The sequence below is a fragment of the Pristiophorus japonicus genome, chromosome 2 (genome assembly GCF_044704955.1).
Source record: "Pristiophorus japonicus isolate sPriJap1 chromosome 2, sPriJap1.hap1, whole genome shotgun sequence".
NCBI lineage: Eukaryota > Metazoa > Chordata > Chondrichthyes > Pristiophoridae > Pristiophorus > Pristiophorus japonicus.
This window is the reverse complement of record NC_091978.1, coordinates 328,495,301-328,518,801: the sequence shown is the minus strand read 5'-3', so window position 1 is coordinate 328,518,801 and position 23,501 is coordinate 328,495,301. Positions and strand designations below refer to the sequence as shown.

At 44.7% G+C, this 23,501-nt stretch overlaps 1 protein-coding gene across 1 annotated transcript in view; it reads right to left on the bottom strand.

Moving 5' to 3' along the window:
- Window positions 1–23,501, bottom strand: part of LOC139231302 (uncharacterized) — a 209,311-nt gene that overhangs the window by 119,514 nt on the left and 66,296 nt on the right. Inside the window, exon 4 of the mRNA XM_070862502.1 lies at window positions 12,220–12,282. Within this exon, the coding sequence (XP_070718603.1) occupies window positions 12,220–12,282 (63 nt within the window). The remainder of the gene's footprint in view (window positions 1–12,219; window positions 12,283–23,501) is intronic.

The window sequence follows — 23,501 nt, the reverse complement described above, 5'->3', positions numbered from 1 at the left end:
CTAACAGTGGTTGTAGTGTCAGGCAGAGTATAAATCTGGAAATTAGAGATGCATGTAACAAAGGTAATACAGTAATCATGGGGGACTTTAGCTTTCAAACAGACTGGGCAAACCAAATTTCCAGACATGGTGCAGAGGAAGAATTCATGGAATGCATTCAAGATAGTTTTCTAGATCAGTATGTCAAGGAACCTTTGAGGGAACTGGGTTAATTAGTAACCTTGTAGTAAAGGAGCCTCTGGGAAGCAGTGATCATAATATGATAGAATTTTATGTTGAGTTTGAGAGTGATTTCGTTAAATCCAAAACTAGGGTCCTAAACCTGAACAAAGCAAACTACGTAGGTATGAGAGGTGAGTTGGGAAACTAGATTAAAAGATATGACAGTAGAAAAGCAATGGCAAACATTTAAAGAAATAATTCATTATTCGCAATGAATATACATTCCCTTAAGGAATAAAAACACCACGGGAAAAATGGTCCAACTGTGGCTAACAAGAGAAATTAAAGACAATTTTAGATTAAAGCAAGAAGCTTGTAATGCTGCAAAAAAATAGTAAGCCTGAGGATTGGGAGGAATTTAGAATTCAGCAAAGGGTGACCAAGAAATTGATAAAGAAAGGGAAACTAGAATATGAAAATAAACTAGCGAGAGATGTAAAAACAGACAGCTTCTATAGGTATGTAAAAACAAAAAGATTAGCGAAGGTAAATGTGGGTCCCTTATAGGCGGAGACAGAAGTAATTATAATGGGGAGTAAGGAAATTGCAGAGAAATTAAACAAATACTTTGTGTCTGTCTTCACAGAAGAAGGTGCAAAAAAACCTCCTGGAAATAGTGAAGAACCATGGATCTAGCAAGAATGAGGAACTGAAAGAAATTAGTATGTGTAAAAAAATAGTACTGGAGAAATTAATAGGACTGAAAGCTGATAAATCTCCTGAACCTGATGGTGTACATCCTAGGGTTTTAAAAGAGGTAGCTATAGAGATAGTGGATGTATTGGTTGTCATCTTCTAAAATTCCATAGATTCTAGAATGGTTCCCACAGATTGGAAGGTAGCAAATGTAACCCCACTATTTAAGAAAGGAAGGAGAGAGAAAACGGGGAACTACAGACCAGTTAGCCTGACATCAGTAGTAGGGAAAATAGTCGAATCTATTATTAAGGACATGGTAACAGGGCACTTAGTAATATTGGGCAGAGTCAACACAGATTTATAAAAGAGAAATCATGTTTGTCAAATCTGTATTAAGAGATATGGAGGTTGTAACTAGCAGAATAGATAAGAGGGAACCAATGGATGTGGTGCATTTTGATTTTCAGAACATATTCGATAAGGTGTCACACAAGAGGTTATTAAACAAAATTAGAGCTCATGGGATTGGGAGTAATATACTAGCAATGAGTGAGGATTGGTTAATGGACAGAAAACAGAGAGCAGGAATAAACGGATCATTTTCAGGTTGGCAGGCTGTAACTAGTGTGATACCGCAACGATCCATGCTTGTGCATCAGCTATTCACAAGCTATATCAATGATTTGGATGAGGGGGCCAAATGCAATATATTCAAGTTTGCTGATGATACAAAGCTAGGTGGGGTTGTAAGTTGTGAAGAGGATGCAAAGAGCCTTCAAGGGGATATAGACAGGCTAAGTGAGTGAGCAAAAACATAGTAAATGGAATATAATGTTGCGAAATGTGAAGTTATCCACTTTAGTAGGAAAAATAGAAAAGCAGAGTATTTTTTAAATGGTGAGAGATGAGGTGGTCAGAGGGACCTGGGTGTCCTTGTACACGAAACACTGAAATTTAACATGCAGGTACAGCAAACAATTAAGAAACTAAATGGTATATTGGCCTTTATTACAAGAGGATATAAGTATAAGAGTAAAGATATCTTACTGCAATTATATAGGGCCCTGGTGAGACCACATATTAGGTTGGATTTTCTGGTCCTTTGCACTCTGGGTTTTGCCCCGGAGCGTGTGAAACGCGGCGTTCAGGTCTTCTGCACCCCGTCGATATCCTCCAGTCCGTTTTTGCGGCAGTGTTGAGTAGGACTGCTGGGAAGAGCTGCGCAGGGTGTGCAACGCCTCTTGTTGTGACATCGGCAGTGGCCTTTTGCCCAATCCGTCCGCCCGGAAGTATGCCCCTGGAAATCAGTGCAATCCCATGATGCTGGCGGTGGTAAGGGAGGTAAAGGACACTGAATGTAAGTGTAAGTGTTTATTCTTTGAATTTTTTTTTAGTGATTTATGTTGTGGTGGCGTGAGCAATGTTTTGGGAATGTTTTTGTGGGTTTTTTTTAAGGCTGCCCCCGACCCCCCCAGGTCTCTCTCGGAGTGCACATAGCCCCGCAGTTTAGTTCACGAGTTTCCCAATTTTGCGCCACAAAAAGTGTACAACGCCTTCCTTCATGCTGCACCCCCTGACGCAGGGTCCAGATGCCAAAATTTCCTTACCAAAGCGCAAACTATTCCTGGCCGGTAACTTTCCCGTCACTCTTCCATTTTCACCTGAAAACAGAAAAGCTAAAATCCAGTCCCTGGAGCATTGTGTACAGTTTTGGTCTCCTTTCCGAAAGAAGGATATACTTGCCATGGAGGAAGTGCAACAAAGGTTCATCAGACTGATTCCTGGGTTGGGGGGATTGTCCTATGAAGAGCGCTTGAGTAGACGAGACCTATATTCTCTAGAGTTTAAAAGAATGAGAGGTGATCTCATTGAACCATAAAAAATTCTTTCAGGGCTTGACAGGGTAGATGCAGGGAGGATGTTTCCCCTGGCTGGGAAGTCTAGAACCAGGGATCACAGTCTCAGAATAAAGGGTCGGCCATTTAGGACTGAGATGAGGAGAAACTTCTTCATTCAGAGGGTGTTGAATCTTTGGAATTCTCTGCTCCAGAAGGCTACGGAGGCTCAATCGTTGACTATATTAAAGACAGAGATTGATAGATTTTTGGATATTAAGAGAATCAAAGGGTATGGGGATAGTGCAGGAAAGTGGAGTTGCAGTCGAAGATCAGCCATAATCTTATGGAAAGGGCAGTACAGGCTCGAGGGGCCAAATGGCCTATTCCTGATCCTAATTCTTATGTTCTCACTATCAACCACACAGCCAATTTTGTATCATTTGCTTCTTAAACATCTTAATCATGCCCCCTACATTGAAGTCTAAATAATTGATATATTGTCCCTCAGAATTTTTTCCAACAATTTGCCCACCACTGATTAGGCTGACTGGCTTGGATTTACTCGGTCTATTCCTTACTTCCTTTTAAAACAATGGTACAATGATAGCAGTCTTCCAGGATTGTGAAATGATGGCCAATGGGAGATGGGAGATAACATTTAAAACTTAAAAAATGTAAAGTGCCACATCTAGGAAGGAAAAATAGGTTATAATGGGGAAGAGTGACCATAATATGGTAGAATTCTTCATTAAGGTGGAGAGTGACACAGTTAATTCAGAGACTAGGGTCGTGAACTTAAAGAAAGGTAACTTTGATGGTATGAGACGTAAATTTGCTAGGATAGACTGGCAAATGATACTTAAAGCGTTTATGGTGGGTAGACAATGGCAGACATTTAAAGATCACATGGATGAACTTCAACAATTGTACATCCCTGTCTGGCGTAAAAATAAATCGGGGAAGGTGGTTCAACCATGGCTAACAAGGGAAATTAGGGATAGTGTTAAATCCAAGGAAGAGGCATATAAATTGGCCAGAAAAAGCAGCAAACCTGAGAACTGGGAGAAATTTAAAATTCAACAGAGGAGGACAAAGAGTTTAATTAGGCGAGGGGAAATGGAGTATGAGAGTAAGCTTGCAGGGAACATAAAAAATGACTGCAAAAGCTTCTATAGATATGTGAAGAGAAAAAGATTAGTGAAGACAAATGTAGGTCCCTTGCAGTCAGAATCAGCTGAATTTATAATGGGGAACAAAGAAATGGCAGACCAATTGAACAAATACTTTGGTTCTGTCTTCACTAAGGAAATCACAAATAACCTTCCAGAAATACTAGGGGACCGAGGGTCTAGCAAGGAGGAACTGAAGGAAATACTTATTAGTCAGGAAATTGTGTTAGGGAAATTGATAGGATTGAAGGCTGATAAATCCCCAGGGTCTGATAGTCTGCATCCCAGAGTACTTAAGGAAGTGTCCCTAGAAATAGTGGATGCATTGGTGGTCATTTTCCAACATTCTATAGACTCTGGATCAGTTCCTATGGATTGGAAGGTAGTTAATGTAACCCCACTTTTTAAAAAAGGAGGGAGAGAGAAAACAGGGAATTATAGACTGGTTAGCCTGACATCGGTAGTGGGGAAAATGTTGGAATCAATTATTAAAGATGTAATATCAGCGCATTTGGAAAGCAGTGACATGATTGGTCCAAGTCAGCATGGATTTATGAAAGGGAAATCATGCTTGACAAACCTTCTAGGATTTTTTGAGGATGTAACTAGTAGAGTGGACAAGGGAGAACCAGTGGATGTGGTGTATTTGGACTTTCAAAAGGCTTTTGACAAGGTCCCACGCAAGAGATTAGTGTGCAAAATTAAAGCAAATGATATTGGGGGTAATATATTGACGTGGATAGAGAACTGGTTGGCAGACAGGAAGCAAAGAGTAGGACTAAACGGGTCCTTTTCAGAATGGCAGGCAGTGACTAGTGGGGTACCGCAAGGTTCAGTGCTGGGCCCCCAGCTATTTACAATATACATTAATGATTTGGACAAAGGAATTGAATGTAATATCTCCAAGTTTGCAGATGACACTAAGCTGGGTGGCAGTGTGAGCTCTGAGGAGGATGCTAAGAGGCTGCAGGGTGACTTGGACAAGTTAGGTGAGTGGGCAAATGCATGGCAGATGCAGTATCATGTAGATAAATGTGAGGTTATCCACTTTGGTGGCAAAAACAGGAACGCAGAATATTATCTGAATGGTGACAGATTAGGAAAAGGGGAGGTGCAATGAGACCTGGGTGTCATGGTACATCAGTCATTGAAAGTTGGTATGCAGGTACAACAGGCGGTGAAGAAGGCAAATGGCATGTTGGCTTTCATAGCGAGAGGATTTGAGTATAAGAGCAGGGAGGTCTTACTGCAGTTGTACAGGGCCTTGGTGAGACCACACCTTGAATATTGTGTACAGTTTTGGTCTCCTAATCTGAGGAAGGACATCCTTGCTATTAAGGGAGTGCAGCAAAGGTTCACCAGACTGATTTCCGGGATGGCAGGACTGACATTTGAAGAAAGACTGGATCAACTAGGCTTATATTCACTGGAATTTAGAAGAATGAGATGGGATCTCATAGAAACATATAAAATTCTGACGGGATTAGACAGGTTAGATGCAGGAAGAATGTTCCCAATGTTGGGGAAGTCCAGAACCAGGGGTCACAGTCTAAGGATAAGGGGTAAGCCATTTAGGACCGAGATGAGGAGAAACTTCTTCACTCAGAGAATTGTGAACCTGTGGAATTCTCTACCACAGAACGTTGTTGAGACCAGTTCGTTAGATATATTCAAAAGGTAGTTAGATGTGGCCCTTACGGCTAAAGGGATCAAGGGGTATGGAGAGAAGGCAGGAGTGGGGTACTGAAGTTGCATGATCAATCATAATCATATTGATTGATGGTGCAGGCTCGAAGGGCCAAAAGGCCTACACGTGCACTTATTTTCTATGTTTCTAATCCATGGATGGCATTGAAATAAACAAGGATGAGGTTGAACAAAACTAGGGGTTGTTAGTAGACTACATGGCCGTGATTTAACCTCCCCACCCCCACCCCCGCCCCCCCCCGCTCTGCCCCCAAAAGGCAGGATAAGTTGTGGAGAGGGGTTAAAATGGCAGAAATGCTGATCCCGCTCCCATCCCGCATTCCTAGCTCCTGTAATATTAACAGCAATGAGTATTGGGGCCGACGAGTCTCCCACTATGGAGAGGGGGGAAGCTCATGAATATATGTAAGTCGGGATCCTATGATGCAATTAGGACCCTGATATTATTTTATCTGGTGCAGCCCAAGAAATACAGGGCTCAGGAACATAGCTAGGGGAAGCCTGGCGGGATTGGATTGGCACAGTTCAGCATGCTGGATATAAAGGGGCCACAATGAGAATTCAACTGTAACAGTTTTTCTTTCACTATATTGCAGGCTATGACTGTAGTCAGTGTTGAGCTTTTTGGGAATTTAACAACTTCTTCCTAATGAGTCAGAAGCGATCAATGGCCCCTGTGTGAGGTGGTTGAACAACAAAACAATGTGCACAATGTCCTGACTACCATACACATCATACTGCATGAGTGACTGGGCAAGATGGAAGATCATTTCTATGTTTCTATGTTTCTATGAATACTTCCAATTCAGAATAGTAGCTCCAACTCTGGCATGGCTGATGTGTCAGAAAACCTTGTTCACCAGAGAGAGAATGGTACAACATGGCATCTGCAAGGAAATCTTGTGACCCAAGGACCAAGCAACATGGGGGAATAGTCCAGATTACTCTGGTGCTATGTCTAATACAGGGTCCAGCATCCAAGTAGCTAATTGCTTAGGGCAGGGCAGTCTTGAGGATAGAATGCAGTCAACTCTGAGGTAATACCTTTGATTCTATATATGATGACTGATCACTGGCAGCCATGAACAGATGCTCACCAGCAGTGTCCTAAATAGAGGACATCGGTATAGGATATTAGAATGCAAACCAGAAGCCTGTCCTTCATACCGGATCAAGTTCCCCCTTCAAAGGCAGTGAGTCATGCACAATGTCTGTCTGAAGCTCTCTTTCCTTTACTGCTACACTCTCAAGGAATAAACTGACCCCTAATTTGCCATGCGAGCTAGCTGAAGATCCTGAATTGGACAAGCTAGCTTCTGCCAGTATAGGAGCAGAGAAGACACAACAGCAGGCACATAAGCTGGAATTTTCCGGGGTAGTAGTGGGCGCAATTGGAGGTGGGTTGAGTGGGAAAGTTGTTATTTTTGGGAGCGAGTCGGGAACCCGCTATCATCCCACTCCCACACACTTTTCTCCCAGGTGTGTCTGTCAGTGTGGACCCAACCCAACCAGCAGAGGAGGGCGACCCAATTTAAATTATTAGTAGCTAGTTGTCAGACCCTTAGGAGTGGTTTTCACCTTACCTGTTAAATTTAACTACATGGGCACGGGAAACACGCTGCTCGGGAACCAAGCCTGTCAACCTAAGGCGGGAGTGCAGTGGTCATTGCTCCAGCTGATTAGTTGATAGCATCAAATGTAGTATAAACATTCCCACCTGACAGATGATCACTTTCCTCAGCAGAAGCTGTTTCTCACTGCATTCCCAGTATACTTTCTGGAGGCTTTCCAACAAAGTCTCCATCCAGTGTCACTTCATTGGGAGAACATCTCTCACCATTGACAGATTGCTTCTGTCATCTGTATTTCACCTGCCATCTATTCCATCAGCATGGATACAGTTTATACTGTCTCACCTTGGTCCTCAGAATCTGACCATGATGAGCCCCAACACCAGCACTACCAGGCACACCAGCAGCACCAACAACACAACCAACCTTTTCCAAAATCACCTAATGCTGCACAAGACAGAGGGCATCAGCATCCGACCACATTGCTGCCCGGGAGGCCAGGGATGGGCTCATCATGGCCAGATTTACTTCACTTGATGTTGTACACCCATATGGCTGCCACATGATGCGTCAGGTTGGGACCACCCTACAGCAATGCCATAAAGCATCCAAGAAATGACCAGGCCATTTCTTTCACACTCACCACCATTACTGGAAGTACCGTTATGTCTCACCATTCACTGTAACTCATTAAGCCACTTACAAAGGTGAATACAAACCTGTCCAACACCTATCCAAAGTGCTGAAAATGAAGATTTTTATGTTTGACTGCATCTTAACGGAAACTTTGCATAAACATTGGAAAAAACATGCAAGTGGCCTCCTTGTGTGATGTCAGTTGGTATGATTGCGTTAGGATGAGGGTGAGTGTGAGGGGTGGCTAGTGAGATGGGGATTTGATAATGTAGATAGAGAGGGATGGGTGGGCATGCAAGGTAAGTTCATGTGAGTAATGATGTACAGGGGTAGGGTTGTGAAGGCAGAGTGATGCGGATGTGATGAGAGTCACTACAATATGAGGTTGAGTATGGCTTTGTATTCACGTTTCCTGATCTAATGAGATCATTGAAACATTTGCGAACTGCACCCAGGTCCTCCTGACCACATCCCTGCTGGTGACCTCCTCTGCAATCTCCATCCAGGCTGTTTTGGTCTCCAGGGTAGGGCTCTTTCAACCATTGGAAAGGGAGTGGACCTCCCTCGTGCTCTGACTCCCTCCATAAGCATATGAGGGAATCATCTACCAAATTGGTGCAGCATTCTGCCTCTGTGCACGTCAGTGCTGTAGCGCACTGACAGCACTATGTTACATTGACATTTAAATCCAATGAACCCATGGTCCCTTTAAAGATGCCGGCTGAAAACATGTAATTGATGATGTCACCAGACTCACACCATTTAATTGGGCCGGGGTAACGCGCTGGGAGGCTTATTAAGAGAAAGTCGATTTCAGGAATGGGATGGAGTCAGCAGCGGGGTCACGACCCGTCATGGCCACTGCTCACACCGGACCCACCCAGGTAGGCAAAATTCTGGTCATAGAGACTTTCCACCAGCGATTTATAATTCCTCAGATTTAAGCCCTGACTGATTGTAGCCTCCCTTGAAGAGGTTCACTGGCGCTTTTATTAGTTGCCGGGACTCCTACTGGAGATTGCATCATGCGGGTGGGCGTGGCACCGGCAAACACATCACTTAGTCAGGAAACCCAGAAGCCTTTTGTGAAAATTGGCTCGGCTTCCACACCTCCTGAAGTTGTGGAATCGTCACCAACTTCTGTCATTGCACTTAAAATTGGAGCTGATATGTTGCAATAAATTCAGAGCCCCAATTACAAAACCTAATCGGATTTTGAACTGCATAGTCAAAACAATATAAGTCAGAGGCTGTCATGAGCAAAATATATAGTGTTGTGGTCAGACTGCATCTTGAATGCTGCATCCAGATTTTGTCACCAAGAAACAAAAAATATTCAAGGGCTGGAGGCAGTGCAGTGAAGGGCCATGAGGCTAACCCCAGTGTCAGGGGTGTGCATTATGTGGAGGTCACAGACATGGTGGACAGGGGAATATCTATGGATATTGCCTGCACAAGAGATCATTAGTAAAAATAAAAGTGCACAGAATTTGAGGTAACCTTGTGACATGGGTTGGAAATTGGTTGGGAGGTAGGAGACATTGAGCAGGGATAACAGGAATGTACTCTGATTGGTGGGATGTAACAAGTCGTTTTCCCTAAGCATCTGTACTGGAGCCTCAGCTTTTCATGCATCATATATAATCATTGACTAGGATGAAAGAACAGAGTTGTACATCCAAGATTGCAGATGACACTAAGTTAGGAGGTACACTAAGTTACGTTGATGGGAGCAAGATATTCCAAAGGGACATAGACAGATTGAGTGAGAGGGCAAATGTATGGCAGATGGAGCTCAATGTAGAGAAAGTGTGAGGTCATCCAATTTGGATCCAAAAAAACACAAATCAAAATATTCTCTTCATGTTAGAGACTGTGGAAGAACAAAGGGATTTATGGTTACATATACAAAAGTCGCCAAATGTTAGTGCGCAGGCACAAAAAGAAATCAAAGACTAATAGAATGGTGGCCTTTATATCAAGGAGGCTGGAATACAAAGGGGAGGTAGTTGTATCTTCAGTTGTACACAGCTTTGGACAGACCTCACCCTGGAGTATTACATTCAGTTTTGGGCACCTCCATCTAGGCTTGCTAATCCTCCTGGATTAACCGGGAGTCTCCTGGAATGGAATATGGATCTCCCAGGTATTGCTGCTACCAGCCCAGTAGATCTTCTCACTTTCCAGCCGGAGTAGCAGCCCCCACCCCTCCCCCCACACACACATTGCAAAGAATCCGGATTGGTGACACCATTCATCCCCTACCGCTGCAGAGAGCTGGGGGATCGGCTGGTGTGCTGAGAACAATCTGGAGTCATTTGGGGGGTTGGGGGGCGGGCGGGGGGAAGTGCTTGGGAGTTGATTCGGGTGTTAGACTGGGAATTAGGACTCAAGTGGGGGGAAGGGAGGGAGAATGGGGAATGGGGTGGGAACAGGGAGCAATATTTTCCGACGTCACGTGACGAGGGGTGACTAGATGTCACATGGTCAATCCTCCAGGATTATCTCCAATCAGAGTTGGCAACACTAACTACACCTCAGGAATGATATATTGGCCTCGGTGGGGGTACAGTGAGGATTCACTAAACCTACACTGTGGCTTAGTGATAAAGTATGAGGACAGGTTGCATAAAAGCTGCCTGTATTCCCTTGAGAAGGTTGAGGAGTTATCTAATTGAGGTGTTTAAAATGATAAGGGGATTTGATAGGGAGGATATAGAGAAACTATTTCCTCTGGTGCAGGAATTCAGAACATGGGGACAATCTTAAAATGAGCTTTCTCACTCAAAGGATAAGGGAAATCTGGAACTGTCACCCCCAAAAGTCTATGACTACTGTGTCAATTGAAAGTTTCAAGGCTGAGATTGCTAGATTTTTGTTGCGTAAAGCTGTCAAAGGCAAGTAAATGGAATTAGGGTACAGATCAGCCATGATCTGACTGAATGATGGAACAGGCTCGAGGGACTGAATGGCCTACTCCTGCTCCTATAAAGACTGGATAGACTCAGGTATTTCCGCTTGAAAAGGAGACATCTGAGAGGTGATCTTGTTAAGGGTATTGGAAAAGTTAACTTGGAATATTGCTTTAAATTAAACTATAAGTAACTCTAACATAGTGACTCCTTGGGCTGTCTAACTTATAGGGCTCAAGTTTCGGCTCGAGTTGCTCCTATTTTTTTGGAGCAACTAATTTAGAATGGAGTAACTTAGAAATTGCAATTCTCGTTATTTAGTTTGCTCCAATTCTAGTGAGTTAGAATAATTTTGTTTTAGAACAGTTTTTTTTTCCAAAAGGGGGCGTGTCCAGCCACTTACACCTGTTTTGCAAGTTTAGGCAGCGAAAACTTACTCCAAACTAACTTAGAATGGAGTGATGTAGATTTTTGTACACTCAGAAAAACTTTGCCTACCTTTTATAAATTAGGCGCAGGGAACGAGAGATGGGGGGGGGCGGGGGGGAGGGAAGTTTACAAGCATTAAACACTTCACTTTTACAAATAAAGAGCCATCATCAATAATAAATTATAAATAAATCAATAAATCAACCAATAAATCAATCAAAAAAAATAAATAAATAAATAAAAAATCAATCAATAAATAAAAAATTAAAAGTTTCTACTCACCTACTGCAGTATCGGGAGCCCTCCAACAGCCTGCTGGGATGGGACCCCCATAGGCCCCGTCACCGACGAGGACTTCGGGCAGGCCCCGCTGCCGCCGACGAGATGCCGGGCGGGCGGGCCCCGCTGCCGCCGAGGACACCGAGGACTTTGGGCGTGGCCTGCCCCCAGGAGATGCCGGGTGGGCCGCTGCGGAAGAGGTAAGGGCAGTCAGGCCACTTGGCCTGGGATAGGGGCGACGTTCCTTCGGCCAGGGATAGGGTTCGTCGCCCGGAGACAGGACGCGCTGGGATGGCCAGGAGCTACTGTGCACGTGCGCAGGGCTGTAGCTCCACCCCTAGCAGCTCCTGCTGCGCCGTGCCGAGCTGGAAACGGGTCTACAGATATCGGAGAATCGTGAGGTAAGTATTCAGCGCAATTTCTGTTCCACAAATTAGGCGGGCCTCTCCGTTGTGCATCGTTCTAGTGGGGTTCTGAAACTTGAGCCCATAGAGTGGGCTATGTTAGGTCAGGAATAAAATGGAGGCTGAATGAAGACAGGAATCAATTTAATTGCACCACCCTCTATGCATGTTACATCACCACAGGTCCACAATTCCACAGTACAGTCCCAGTTCCACATTAACTGCTGGAATGCTTGCTTGGGAGACTAGTTGGACTACCAGCTGATAGCATTTATTTAATTTCAATATCATAGCATATGTTGGATGATACTGTCTGGTCTGATTGAGGAAGGCTATTCTTGGCTTTTGTTCATGTCAGATTCTCAGTTCCTTCATTTTTTAATGCTTGTTATTGTTCTATCCTTCTGACTTACCTGCTCACATAGCAGCTGGACTGTGAGGAGATCGCCACTAAGAACAGCTAAATGCAACGGTGTCTGGAAAAAAAACACACACATAGCAGTTTTATTTACCTGACTACTAAGCTAAGACAATTTGCTCCTCTTGAAATGTTTTTACTGTTTTAGAGCATGTCCTTTTTGCCAACCCATCGTCTATTTATGGCCGACGCTCTCACCCAATGAACAAGGTATTTTTGAAACCTATACCGTCTCTAGCAATGCCTTGCATTTACCCTCTCTGATAACTGCCATAGAATTCCTTTTATACAGGATTTTGACAATTTCAATGATGGCATCCAATATACCTCATATACAATCACTTTAGTCAAGCAACAGAATTTCTGTTTCAGTGCCTATTATCCAGGTAATGTATCTCTACGTTTACGTACCTCACAAAGTTTTCAATATAGTATTAATTTTCAGCTTTCCTGACACACATTGGGCTAGAATTTCCCTAACCTGTTTTTCTGGCGCCCTCACCTAAGGTGCACTGTTTTTGTCCGTCTCTAAGTTGGCCGAAAAAAGACGTCGGTATTCTGGCCACTCCCCAGCCTCTCTTCGGTCGTGGCGCAGCATGGCCCAATGGATTGGGGGTGGAGCCAGGTGCCGGGACCTCTGCACATGCACGCTAGAGTCTGCGCGCAAGTGCAGTAGCTCCTGACAGGCCGTTTCGGCCCGAAGCACGCCCTCCCTAGCCCTGGCCGAATGGGCTCCCTCATCGGCGGCCAGAGTGTGCTCTGCAGGCTGTGTCAACTCTGACCTGATTGTAAAACTCCTGAAGAGTTTCTGGGGGTCTGGATTTGTAACTCTCGACCAGATGAACCGAGGATTCATTCAGGTGTTTGATGCCATGCCGGACATCAGTCTAGACGTGCTTCGAGGACTCTGAAGGGGTTTGTGGACCATTGTCATCAGCAAGCGGTCATCACCAAAGCCCTCCAAGATCAGTGCCCCAAATGTGAAGCCAGGCCCTCTGTGAGTGAGAATGGGAGTAACTGTGTCGTGCAGGCAGCCCAGTAAGCGGCCCCGACAGCAGGAACAGTTGCGCTTGAGTGGAGGGAATGTCCATCGTATCTCGGGTGAACAAGATCCTCAGGATACTGAAGTCCAAGGGGCTGGCTCCAGACCTTCCAGAGGATTTGTACCATTTGATCAAGAGGGTATTTCCACCTCCCCTGCCTCCTCTCACCCCCTTCCCCCTCCTCTCCCGCCTCCCCCTCCTCTCCCCCTCCTTTCCCCCTCCTCCTCTCCCCCTCCTCTTCTCTCCCCCCCTCTTCTCTCCCCCCTCTCCTCTCTTCCCCTCCTTCCCCTCGCCGAATGGGCTCCCTCATCGGCGGCCCACTGTGTTCCCTAAGGTAGGACTTCTATTTTTTATTTATTATTTATTGATTGATTTTGGTGCTTTAGGTGCAGGGTTCCTTCTATTTTTTATTTGTTATTTATTGATTGCTTATTACTTTGGTCTTGGTGCTTTAGGGGCAGAGTTCTTTCTATTTTATTTGTTAATGAATTGCTTATTACTTTTTATGCTTTGTTTGGTGCTTGGTGGTGCTTTAAATGTAGTTACTTGCGTCGATTCCTTAACTGTAAGTAAGGTCTTTCTGTGCGGACAAAAGTGGACACATACGCTGCCCTCAGTTAGTTCAGTACAACTTTTTTCTGGCCAAATTGGCATAAATGGTGTAAGTGGCTGGGAACGCCCCTTTTTGAAAAAAAATTGACCTAACAAAAAACCTAACTAACTCACTTACATTGGCACAAATTAAATGGCCATATTTGCAACTAAAAAGATACACCAGAAAAATCAAGTTACACCAAAAAAAACGGTGCAACTCATGGGGAAATTTGGGCCCAATATAACTGTGGTTAGTGCAGCTGCAGAACATCATTCCTGCCACTCTGTTCAAAGGAACCAATGCCAGGATTAATTTCTTCAAGATAAAGCTGTAAATTAACAGGCTAGAACTAGGAGCTTTCTTGTGGTGCCACTTACACTTAGCTGCCCTTATTCCCCATCATGTCAGAAAAAAATTCATGCATATGAAGGCTAATTTTCTTATTCAGCATTCGGCTGATTGTATTTCATAATCCGAACAATGATTTTGGCAATTATTGTCTGCTTGAAATATGTTGAAAGTAGGACTAAGAATGATTGAGAGGGTCCATTGGTGTCGTGTAACTGGGCGTCTTAACATGACATTTATTCTGTGCAGGATATAGATTTGCAACCACAGTTTTAAGTTTTATCAGATGAGCCTGTGATAAGAGAAATCATTGTATCAATGATATTGGTTTGACAGGTGGCATGGGAAAAATAATTCCAAATAATAGTGGCTACTTACTAGCCTGACCCTCCTACATCCATTAATGTAGATAAGTGCAAGGCATGTTTATGTACAAATAATTTATAGCCTGCATTATTACACATAATCTTGAAGGTACTGCAAAAACAGGGATTAATTTTAACCAAACTTGTCCGGTGATAAACTGACGTGGATTGATTCAGCCATCCATTTTACACAGCATTGAAGTCAATGAGCCAGGGTGAAAAACTGGTGGCCAATCGATCCAGTTAGTTTCCTGCCGGGCTGACACTGTGGTCTCATGCCGTGCGATATTAGCATACAACAACTCAATACAGTTGTATGAAATTCCTCTGTGTTTTAACAGAGTTGGTTACCCTGCTTGAAATAAATGTGTTAATGTCTCCACTGAAAAAGCAGGCAGAGGAATTTCATACCAACATGTTAAAGATTTTATGGCACAGAGTAATTTCAAGGTCTACATTCATTTTCTGTGAATAGGTTTTATGGTATTTGATTCCTTACAATATTTTTGCAGATTTTTACTAGCATTTCAGACAACTTATTGACAAGTAAAATTGTTGTTCAAAAAGGGAATTAGGGCAGAGAACAGGAAATGAAATGTTGGGGAAATTAGATTTGAATAGCTGTTTAATATTTGTTATTCTCAATTAAAGTTGTATTTTAAATATTTATTTTTGCAGTTTAAGATCAACAATGCAGCAATAAAGCTATTTTTTTGCATCTTAGTAGCTATCAGTGTTTAATTTTGCATTGCAGTATGAGCTGACAACTTACAAAACTGGCTTATCCAGAGGAACTGTCATTTCCCTGTATAGTCTAAGGGTTAATATTGCTGCAATTGAAACGATCACCTATTCTCTAGGCATGAAGTAGCTTTCTATTTTTAATAAACCTTCGGCCTGCATGCCAATGGCAAATAGCTGTGTTTGAGACCTACTGTTGAATTGGCTGCTGAGACTGTAAAGTCCTGTCCCCTCAGTACAGATTCACACGAGGCATGTAGTGAAGTCAAGGTCACTCTGGACCTGCACCTTTATTTCACAGCTCTGGAATGCTGCACTTGCCTGAGACCTCTCCTTATATACCTGTCTCTTGCAAGTGCACCCCTGGTGGTAAGGTATGCTGTTGGTTACAGGTCATATCTTATTACAGTCATGTATAGCATGTTAGGATACAGTTATATATAATAATGTAAGATACATGACAGAGACCCTTTTTCAAGAAAGAGAATTTGGGTAGCTAACAGCATCATACCCTTACATTGAGCACTGGTGTTTAAATTTAAATTGATCAATTCTCCACCTTTACCTATAAAGAAATAAAAATAAAATATATTTTAATGTTAAAGGTAGTGCCTGTATCTGATGAAAACGTACTTTACATTAAATCCACTGGACGCTGTTTAAAAAAGAATGTTCCTTACATTTACTGTGTGGATAAAGATCCTTATTAAGCAAATGCAAATAAAAAGTTGTTATGTCTGTAATGCACTTATGAATGACTCCATGAGGCAATGTGTTGTACTCAAACTGTAGTGACCTTGGTCCTTTATTTGTAAATCCAGAGTGAAGCACAAGCATGGTGGGCAGCCTTTTATTATGGGCCCTGCACACCTATGCAGGTGACCCTTAGGTCTCCCGCCGCAGTGCCCTCTGGTGGACAGCCTCCTGTCACAGGGGCAGGAAACCCCAGTCTCCACCGGTTGCACCCTCTAGTGGTGCCAGCATAGTATATACACAGTGTAAGCCTTATTGATAGTACATCAGGTAACAAGTCTCCATCTAATGCAACTATACAGTGACCACACGGAGAGTATAACTATAGTCTGCATATATAACATCACTCTCCCCTAAGTCCTTTGTGCCGATTACCTTTGCACTATGTACTCTGGCTTAGCTCTCCCCAGATTTTAGTGCCAATAGCCCTTGCACCTTGGCTGTGCTTTGGCTTGGATCTCTCCCTGTTAACCCCCAAGCCCTTTTGCCACAACGTTGGATAGTGGTTACCAGTTTGGATAGTTCGATGATGAGGTGGAGATTCCAGTGGGTTCTGGGTGTGATCCATGTGTGTGTCCATGACTATATACATCCATTTTTCAACCCCCCACAGCAAGATCATGCAGCAGACCCGTTACATTAACATACAGAATCAGACACAGTACAAGTACAAAGAAAGGAAGTTACAGTTTGTATCATGACACCTTGGTTCAGTGACTTATATTCGTTACGTTTTGCGGTCGTGCGCCAGGATTGGGTAGATTGTATTCATGATTCAGTCATGGTAAGCACTGAGGTAGCAGTACAGGTATGTGAGGACGCAGGTTGCAGGGCAACCGGATGGGGTCCTAGTCGTCTGATAGCGGCGCTGCGCCCACTGCTAGTGGGGTGGGCTTGGTTCGCTCACCTAGCCAGGACTCAGGGCCTTTGCCGTTACCTAGTGGTGGGCAGGGCCACAGATGTGTGTGGCCTCCTTGTCCTCCTTTGAGGGCTGCAGAATCTTCTGCCTGCTCTCTAATGGTGTTGGGAACCTGGCTGTTCCAGGTCCCGTTTGGGGAACTCGTTGGTTCTGACCTTTTGCTCCCGGACATGGCTGAGGTAACGACTGGGTCTGGGGGCTGCGCCGTCTCCACCCGGGTGGTGGGCAACGGCGGCCCACTGTGCGTATTGGTGCCATTTTCGTTTCCAGGTCCGTGGCGAATAGTGCCATCGGGTGCCTGCAGCGTGGGATAGACCTGGGGCAGGGTATCAGGATCAGTGCCTTCACCATCCTGAGGTCGCTAGCCTATAACTTGTGGGGACACCTGAGCCAAGGCATCAGGATCAGCGCCTTTACCCTCCCGAATTCGCTCACTTGCTACTTTTGGGGAGACTCTATTCCGACATCTCGCAACAACATTTTGTTCACAATCTTAATCAGTTTGTTACATTGATTGCCATGCATACAATGTCTCTTTAAGTTCAGTTGGTTGCAGGTCCCCTTTAAGAGAACCCTGCTGGCTTTACAATAATCAAATCCTTTGTTAGACACCACGTGTTGATCTTCAGTGTTGCACCTCGTGATATGGCCACGGCCATCTTTCTTTTCAGCCACGCTGCACCTCGCTGCAGCAGGGACGCCATCTTGCCTCTGTCCTCGAGATCGACTGCCTTGATCCTTCTCTCCCGCGATTCTGCCATAAAAGCTGGAAGAGTGCCTATGAATTTGATCTTCCTCCTCAGGAGTCCTGCCACTGGAGCCGGGAAGGTACTTTGAGGTCATTCCGATCGGATCATTGCCACGCAGTCGTGCTGGATGGTCTGTGCCTCAGGTGCTGCGCTGGTCTGTTCTCTGGTGCATGGCCCAAGTGAAGGTGAGGTTTTGCTCTGCCTCTGAGCATGGGGGGCATCGATTACTGGAGTGAAGAGGTCTTCCCATTTCCACTGGATCTTCCCCATCCACCTTCTTCCGAGTAGCGTTGGACCATCACCTGTAGGAACTTGTGCACCACGCCATTATGGATTACACTTACATCGCACTACCAAAGACAGGGATCAGCTCCTTGGTGTAGTTGTGCAACTTTTTCTGTACTGGAATCAGCTCGGGTCGTTTTTCGTTCCATAGCCTGTCAAAGGCATCCTGGCTCATCACTGACTGGCTTGCTCCCGTGTCCACTTCCATGAAGACTGGAACGCCGTTTATCTCAACTTCCATCTTCACTGGAGGACAATCGGTGGTGCTGGTATACACTCCATACACTTCTTTTTGGGGCTGAGCTGCCTCTCTGACCAAATCATCATACTCCCCGCTGGATTCAAAGTCATCGACCGACTCCTCTGCTAGGCGATGAGTCGTATTTCTTTTACACATATGCTGGAGGTGGCCCTTCGTGTTACAGGCTTTGCATACGTACTCAGCAAACCGACACTGGTGAGCCCTATGGTTTCCTCTGCAACGCCAGCATGGTGCTACTCGATTAGCACCCCTCGGCGAACTCTGAGTTCTGGAACCCTGAGGTCTGTGCTCTGTGCCCTGGGTAGAGCCACGTTCTACAGTCTTGCCTGTGAAAGGCACCATTCTGTGTACAGTACTTGCCGGGTTTGAGTCCACAGGACGAATAATTTGCTTGGTGCTGCAGGTCGAGGTCATGAACGCCTAACATGCTGATGGCCTTCTGCAGGTTGACTGTGGTGTCGGCAGGTAATAGCTTGTGAAAGAGGCCCTCGTGGCCAATTCCCATAATGAAAATGTCTCGCAATGCTTCGTTGAGGTGCGTGCCAAAATCACATGGTGCCGCAAGTCTCCTGAGATCAGCAGCATATTTTGCAATCTCCTGGCCCTCAGGTCTGCGGTGAGTGTAGAATCTGTGCCTGGCCGTAAGGATGCTCTGTTTTGGTTTTAGTTGGTTACGAATTAGTTCAGTCAGCTCATCGTATGTCTTATCCTTGGCCTTTGTGGGTGCCAGCAAGTCCCTGACGAGGCGGTAGACCTTGGGCTCACAACTGGTCAGCAGTATAGCCTTGCGCCTCTCCGCCAACGTGTCTGTCTCCCCTGCCAGGTCGTTTGCCACAAAATATTGCTCGAGCCTTTCCGTGAAGGCATCCCAATCATCACCCTCTGCGAAGTCTTTTAGTGTGCCAAAGGTAGCCATAACCGCGTGAAAGTCCGTATTCTCGTCGTCGGTTCTTATGTCTGTAATGCACTTATTAATGACTCCATGAGGCAATGTGTTGTACTCAAACTGTCGTGACCTTGGTCCTTTATTTGCAACTCCAGAGTGAGGCACAAGCATGGTGGACATGGTGGCCAGCCTTTTATACTGGACCCTGCACACCTATGCAGGTGACCCTCAGGTCTCCCACCGCAGTGCTCTCTGGTGGATAGTCTCCTGCAACAGGGGCAGGAAACCCCAGTCTCCACCAGTTGCACCCTCTAGTGGTGCCAGCATAGTATATACACAGTGTAAACCTTATTGGTAGCACATCAGGTAACAAGTCTTCATCTTATGCAACTATACAATGACTACACAGAGAATATAACCATAGTCTGCATATATAACAAAAGTCCCAAGAGTTTCCAGAACCTCCTGTATTGGAGAATTCTCTTGATATTGCTGAACTGTGAAACCATTCATAATTTGTTAACTGTGCCCCATTAGAGGGTCACAACCTATACTCTGAAACACATGCCAGTTAGATTTCTGTTTGTGTGGTGTCAGCGGGCATGTTTGACACTTTGTACATCGAAGTCTGTAAATCAATCCCTTCAGTGCCTGGTAGGAACGGAAGTGGAACTGAAAAAGAACTCCTTGGTCTGACGAACCCCAGGACAGCAAGCTGAAACAGGAGAGACTAAATTCATCAATACAGTAAGGTGAGATGAAGGGCGTAATGCCTGTCATTCTTAAATTAGCACAGCAGAAGCATAGACACTGTCACGCTGCAGTTTTCCAGGTCTTCTTTTAGCCAAGACCACTTTAACCACCAGACAGCAAATTTTTAAGCTCAACAGCTTCCGTTAGATAACTTGTTGGCACTTATATTCATCAGGAAACATACCAGTACAGAGATCAAATAGTTTTCTACATGTTAAATATAAATATATTCCTCAAATAAATAAAAGTAAACTGTTTATGCACAAAGTAGATTTTCTGCTCAATACATACTGTAGATTTCAGCAAAGATGTGGGTGTAAAATGCCTGCTGTGTTACCTGAGCAATGTTGTGGGAGTAGTTATTTTCATTACTTTGCAAACACATTGGCCTGCTGTACGTTCATAGTACTCTGCCATCAGCCTTCTGAAAGGCCCTGCAAATTCCGGGTTTCTGCATGCGTTGCGTATGCGCGAAAATCCGGCACTTGCGATCTAGCAAGTTTGCCTTGACTGATTATCCAAACCGCCTGAGAAATCGCTTTCACTGGCACAGCCCAACTACTGCCCAGCAAGTGCCCACAAAACTCTTACGACTGGTAAAAGTAGGGCTTGTTTTCACCAGTGTAAGGGTTAATATAAATCTTAAATTAAAAGTTTAGAAATAAAAAATGATGCACAAACTCTAAAATTACTTTATGCAAATTTTGGCCCGGATTAAAATCTTTACAATTATTTTTCAAAAAATTAAATGTTTTATTGTATTTGATGTATTGAAGGGACTTTTAATTAAATTTGAAACCGAGAAGATTTATTTTTATTAGAATTGTGTAACTTCTTTAATTATTTGGGGATTCCATTGCTTGTCATTAGGAAATTCTGTCCGGAAATGACAGTGATGGAATCCTCCTTTCTGATTAGATGACCTGGCCCACGTGATCCCAGGTACGCTTCTGAACTGGCTCTGGGATCTGTGGGCCTTTAGGCAGGCGTACGCCTGCAGGCCCTAGACCTAAACTCTCTGCAGCCTGGGAGCCTGAAGGTACATTCGTACATTTTTAGTGGGTCAGAGGCGTACTCCAGTACACCTCCGACCACAACTTCCGACCCATTACGAAGCATTCATTTGAACTGACATCGTCAAAGTCCATCAACACATCACAGATAATGTATATTCTTACCAGAAAGTTTAGGAGGACAATAAAGGTATGATGGGTTTTATTTTAAAATTCAAATCTTACTGTGCTAACCCTCAGTCAGGTTATCGATGAAGTATGAGACTTAAACACTGAAATGAGAACCGATCTGTGAACATCTGCAGTGGTGTAGATTCTATTTCATCGTATGCCAAACCTTTTGTGGCTTTGCCCCTTTCATGTGCCCTTTTAGTGCCCGGGGGTGGGCAGTGGTGGCACCCAGGGTGAAATTGTCTTTGAGATTTTGGGGGCGATTTTGGAGTTTGCGCCGTGACCCGCAATTTGCACCCCCAGCCGGCACACACCCGGCGATGACATCGTTACCATGTACGCTGACCCCTCACTATCCCGCGGGGCAAGTTGCCCTCGTCTCCACCGGGCCGCCATCATGCAGCCCGGCACTCCTCTTAATGTGACAAGCAGCTGGCCCAGTCGAGATTGTCCCTGGTGGCCACCAAAGGGCCAGACAGAGTCGGCAATGGCCTTCCCCTTTAAATGAAGGGGAGGGGCATTGTGGCGCGACAGCACTACGCACTGGGTAGCGTTGACATCAGCGCCGCACTGCCGCCTTGGGAGCGCCCCTCACGAGGTGAAGCACCTGAGACAGCGTTCCATCTCATTTGAGGGCGCAAAAGCCAATTCCACCCGGGGGTGAGACTTCCGCCCCCGGCGTTAACTGGTCCAGGCCCGGAAGGTTACCGCCCTCGGACGGGCCGCAAGGCAATTTCGACCCCTTTCTTTTTAACACAAATCCGCCTGTTCCTGTGTACAATGTTTGCTTTAAAGCCTGAGTTTAGTTAAATCAGTTTTTAAAGTTTCTGTTTAAATGTCACATTATGTTATTTTCTTCCTGCTGTCATGGCATGGATTATTCGTAGTTAAACAAATACTTTTTCGAAGAAGGCAGTTTTACTTATGTCCTGTAAGCCGCTTATAGCTGCCCCCTGCCTGCTCTCCTCGAGCCATTGACTTCTTCCATAGGCACCCTTGCCCTTTGGCACCTGGCCCGAGTAGTCATTATAAAGATGTGACCCTTGATTGATTTGTGCAATATTTGTTACCGCCAATTATTTCAGTATAATTTACATATTGCAATCAATATTGCTGTGGCTCAGAATAAGAAACAAAAAAACTAACAGCAGGTGGCCACTGATTTAACAGGGAATGGAGGGAAAGCTTTGGGTTTAGTCTAACTCTGCATCCTGTTTATGGGAGGGCGCATCCTTCCTGTTTCTCCCTCTTCAAAACTATTTCATTTAATTTATCTAAAGATCATATTTCAAGCACAATGGCTGGAATTTTCTGGTGTCTGTGTGGGTGGGATTGGAGGCGAGTCGGGAGGGAAATTTGAAATACCTTGGAGCTGGACGGGAACCCACCGTCATCCCACCCCCACGCACCTTCCCCCCGACTGCCATGGCGACCACTTGCACCCGACCTGCCCAGGCACAGAGAAGTCCAGCCACTGTGTTTCAATACTTTCTTTTTCAAAAATCAACTGTGCAGCAGATGCCAAACCCCACAACTGCACATTTTCTAACCACGGGGATGTTTTCCTCTATTCTTTCACTACCAATGTCAGCTGTGGCTCAGTGGGTAGCTCTCTTGCCTCTGAGTCAGAAGGTTGTGGGTTCAAATCCCACACCAGAGATTTATGCACAAAAAAAAATCTAGGCTGACACTCCAGTGCAGTGCTCTCTCATAGTGGATGTAAAAGATCCCATGGCATTATTTCAAAGAAGAGCAGGGGAGTTATCTCTGGTGTCCTGGCAAATATTTATTCCTCAATCAACATCACTAAAACAAATCTGGTCATTATCACACTATTGTTTGTGGGAGCTTGCTGTGCGCAAAGTGGTTGCCATGTTTCCTACATTACAACAGTGACTGCACTTGAAAAAGTACTTCATTGGTTTTAAAGTGTTTTGAGATTTCAGTGGCTGTGAAAGGTCTTATATAAATGCAAGTCTTTCTTTCTTTCTTTCTCCTACCCTCCTGAAAGCACAGGTTACACAGATGCCCTTGTCGTCTGGTACCGCAGCCATTTTTCAGATGCAAGTCTCGACAGCAAGTGCTGACTAAAAGGACATCTGAGTCGAGCCTGATTCAGCACTGACCTATGCACACACGCATTTTCGAGGGAGTCACTGGAACCTTGCCCAAATTTTATTTCCCTAATTCCGGGGCCTTGTATCTAATCATAGCACTCAAAGCATTGCCCTAGCACTTATCAGCCAATTGTAGCACCATTACCCCAACCTCAGCAATGATCAGCCAATTGTAATGTCCATACCACAACCCCAGCCTGGGACAGCCAAATGGAAAGGCTGTACCACCCTCCAGGCAAGGATCTGTTAATTGTGGTGCCCATACCACTGCACTGGT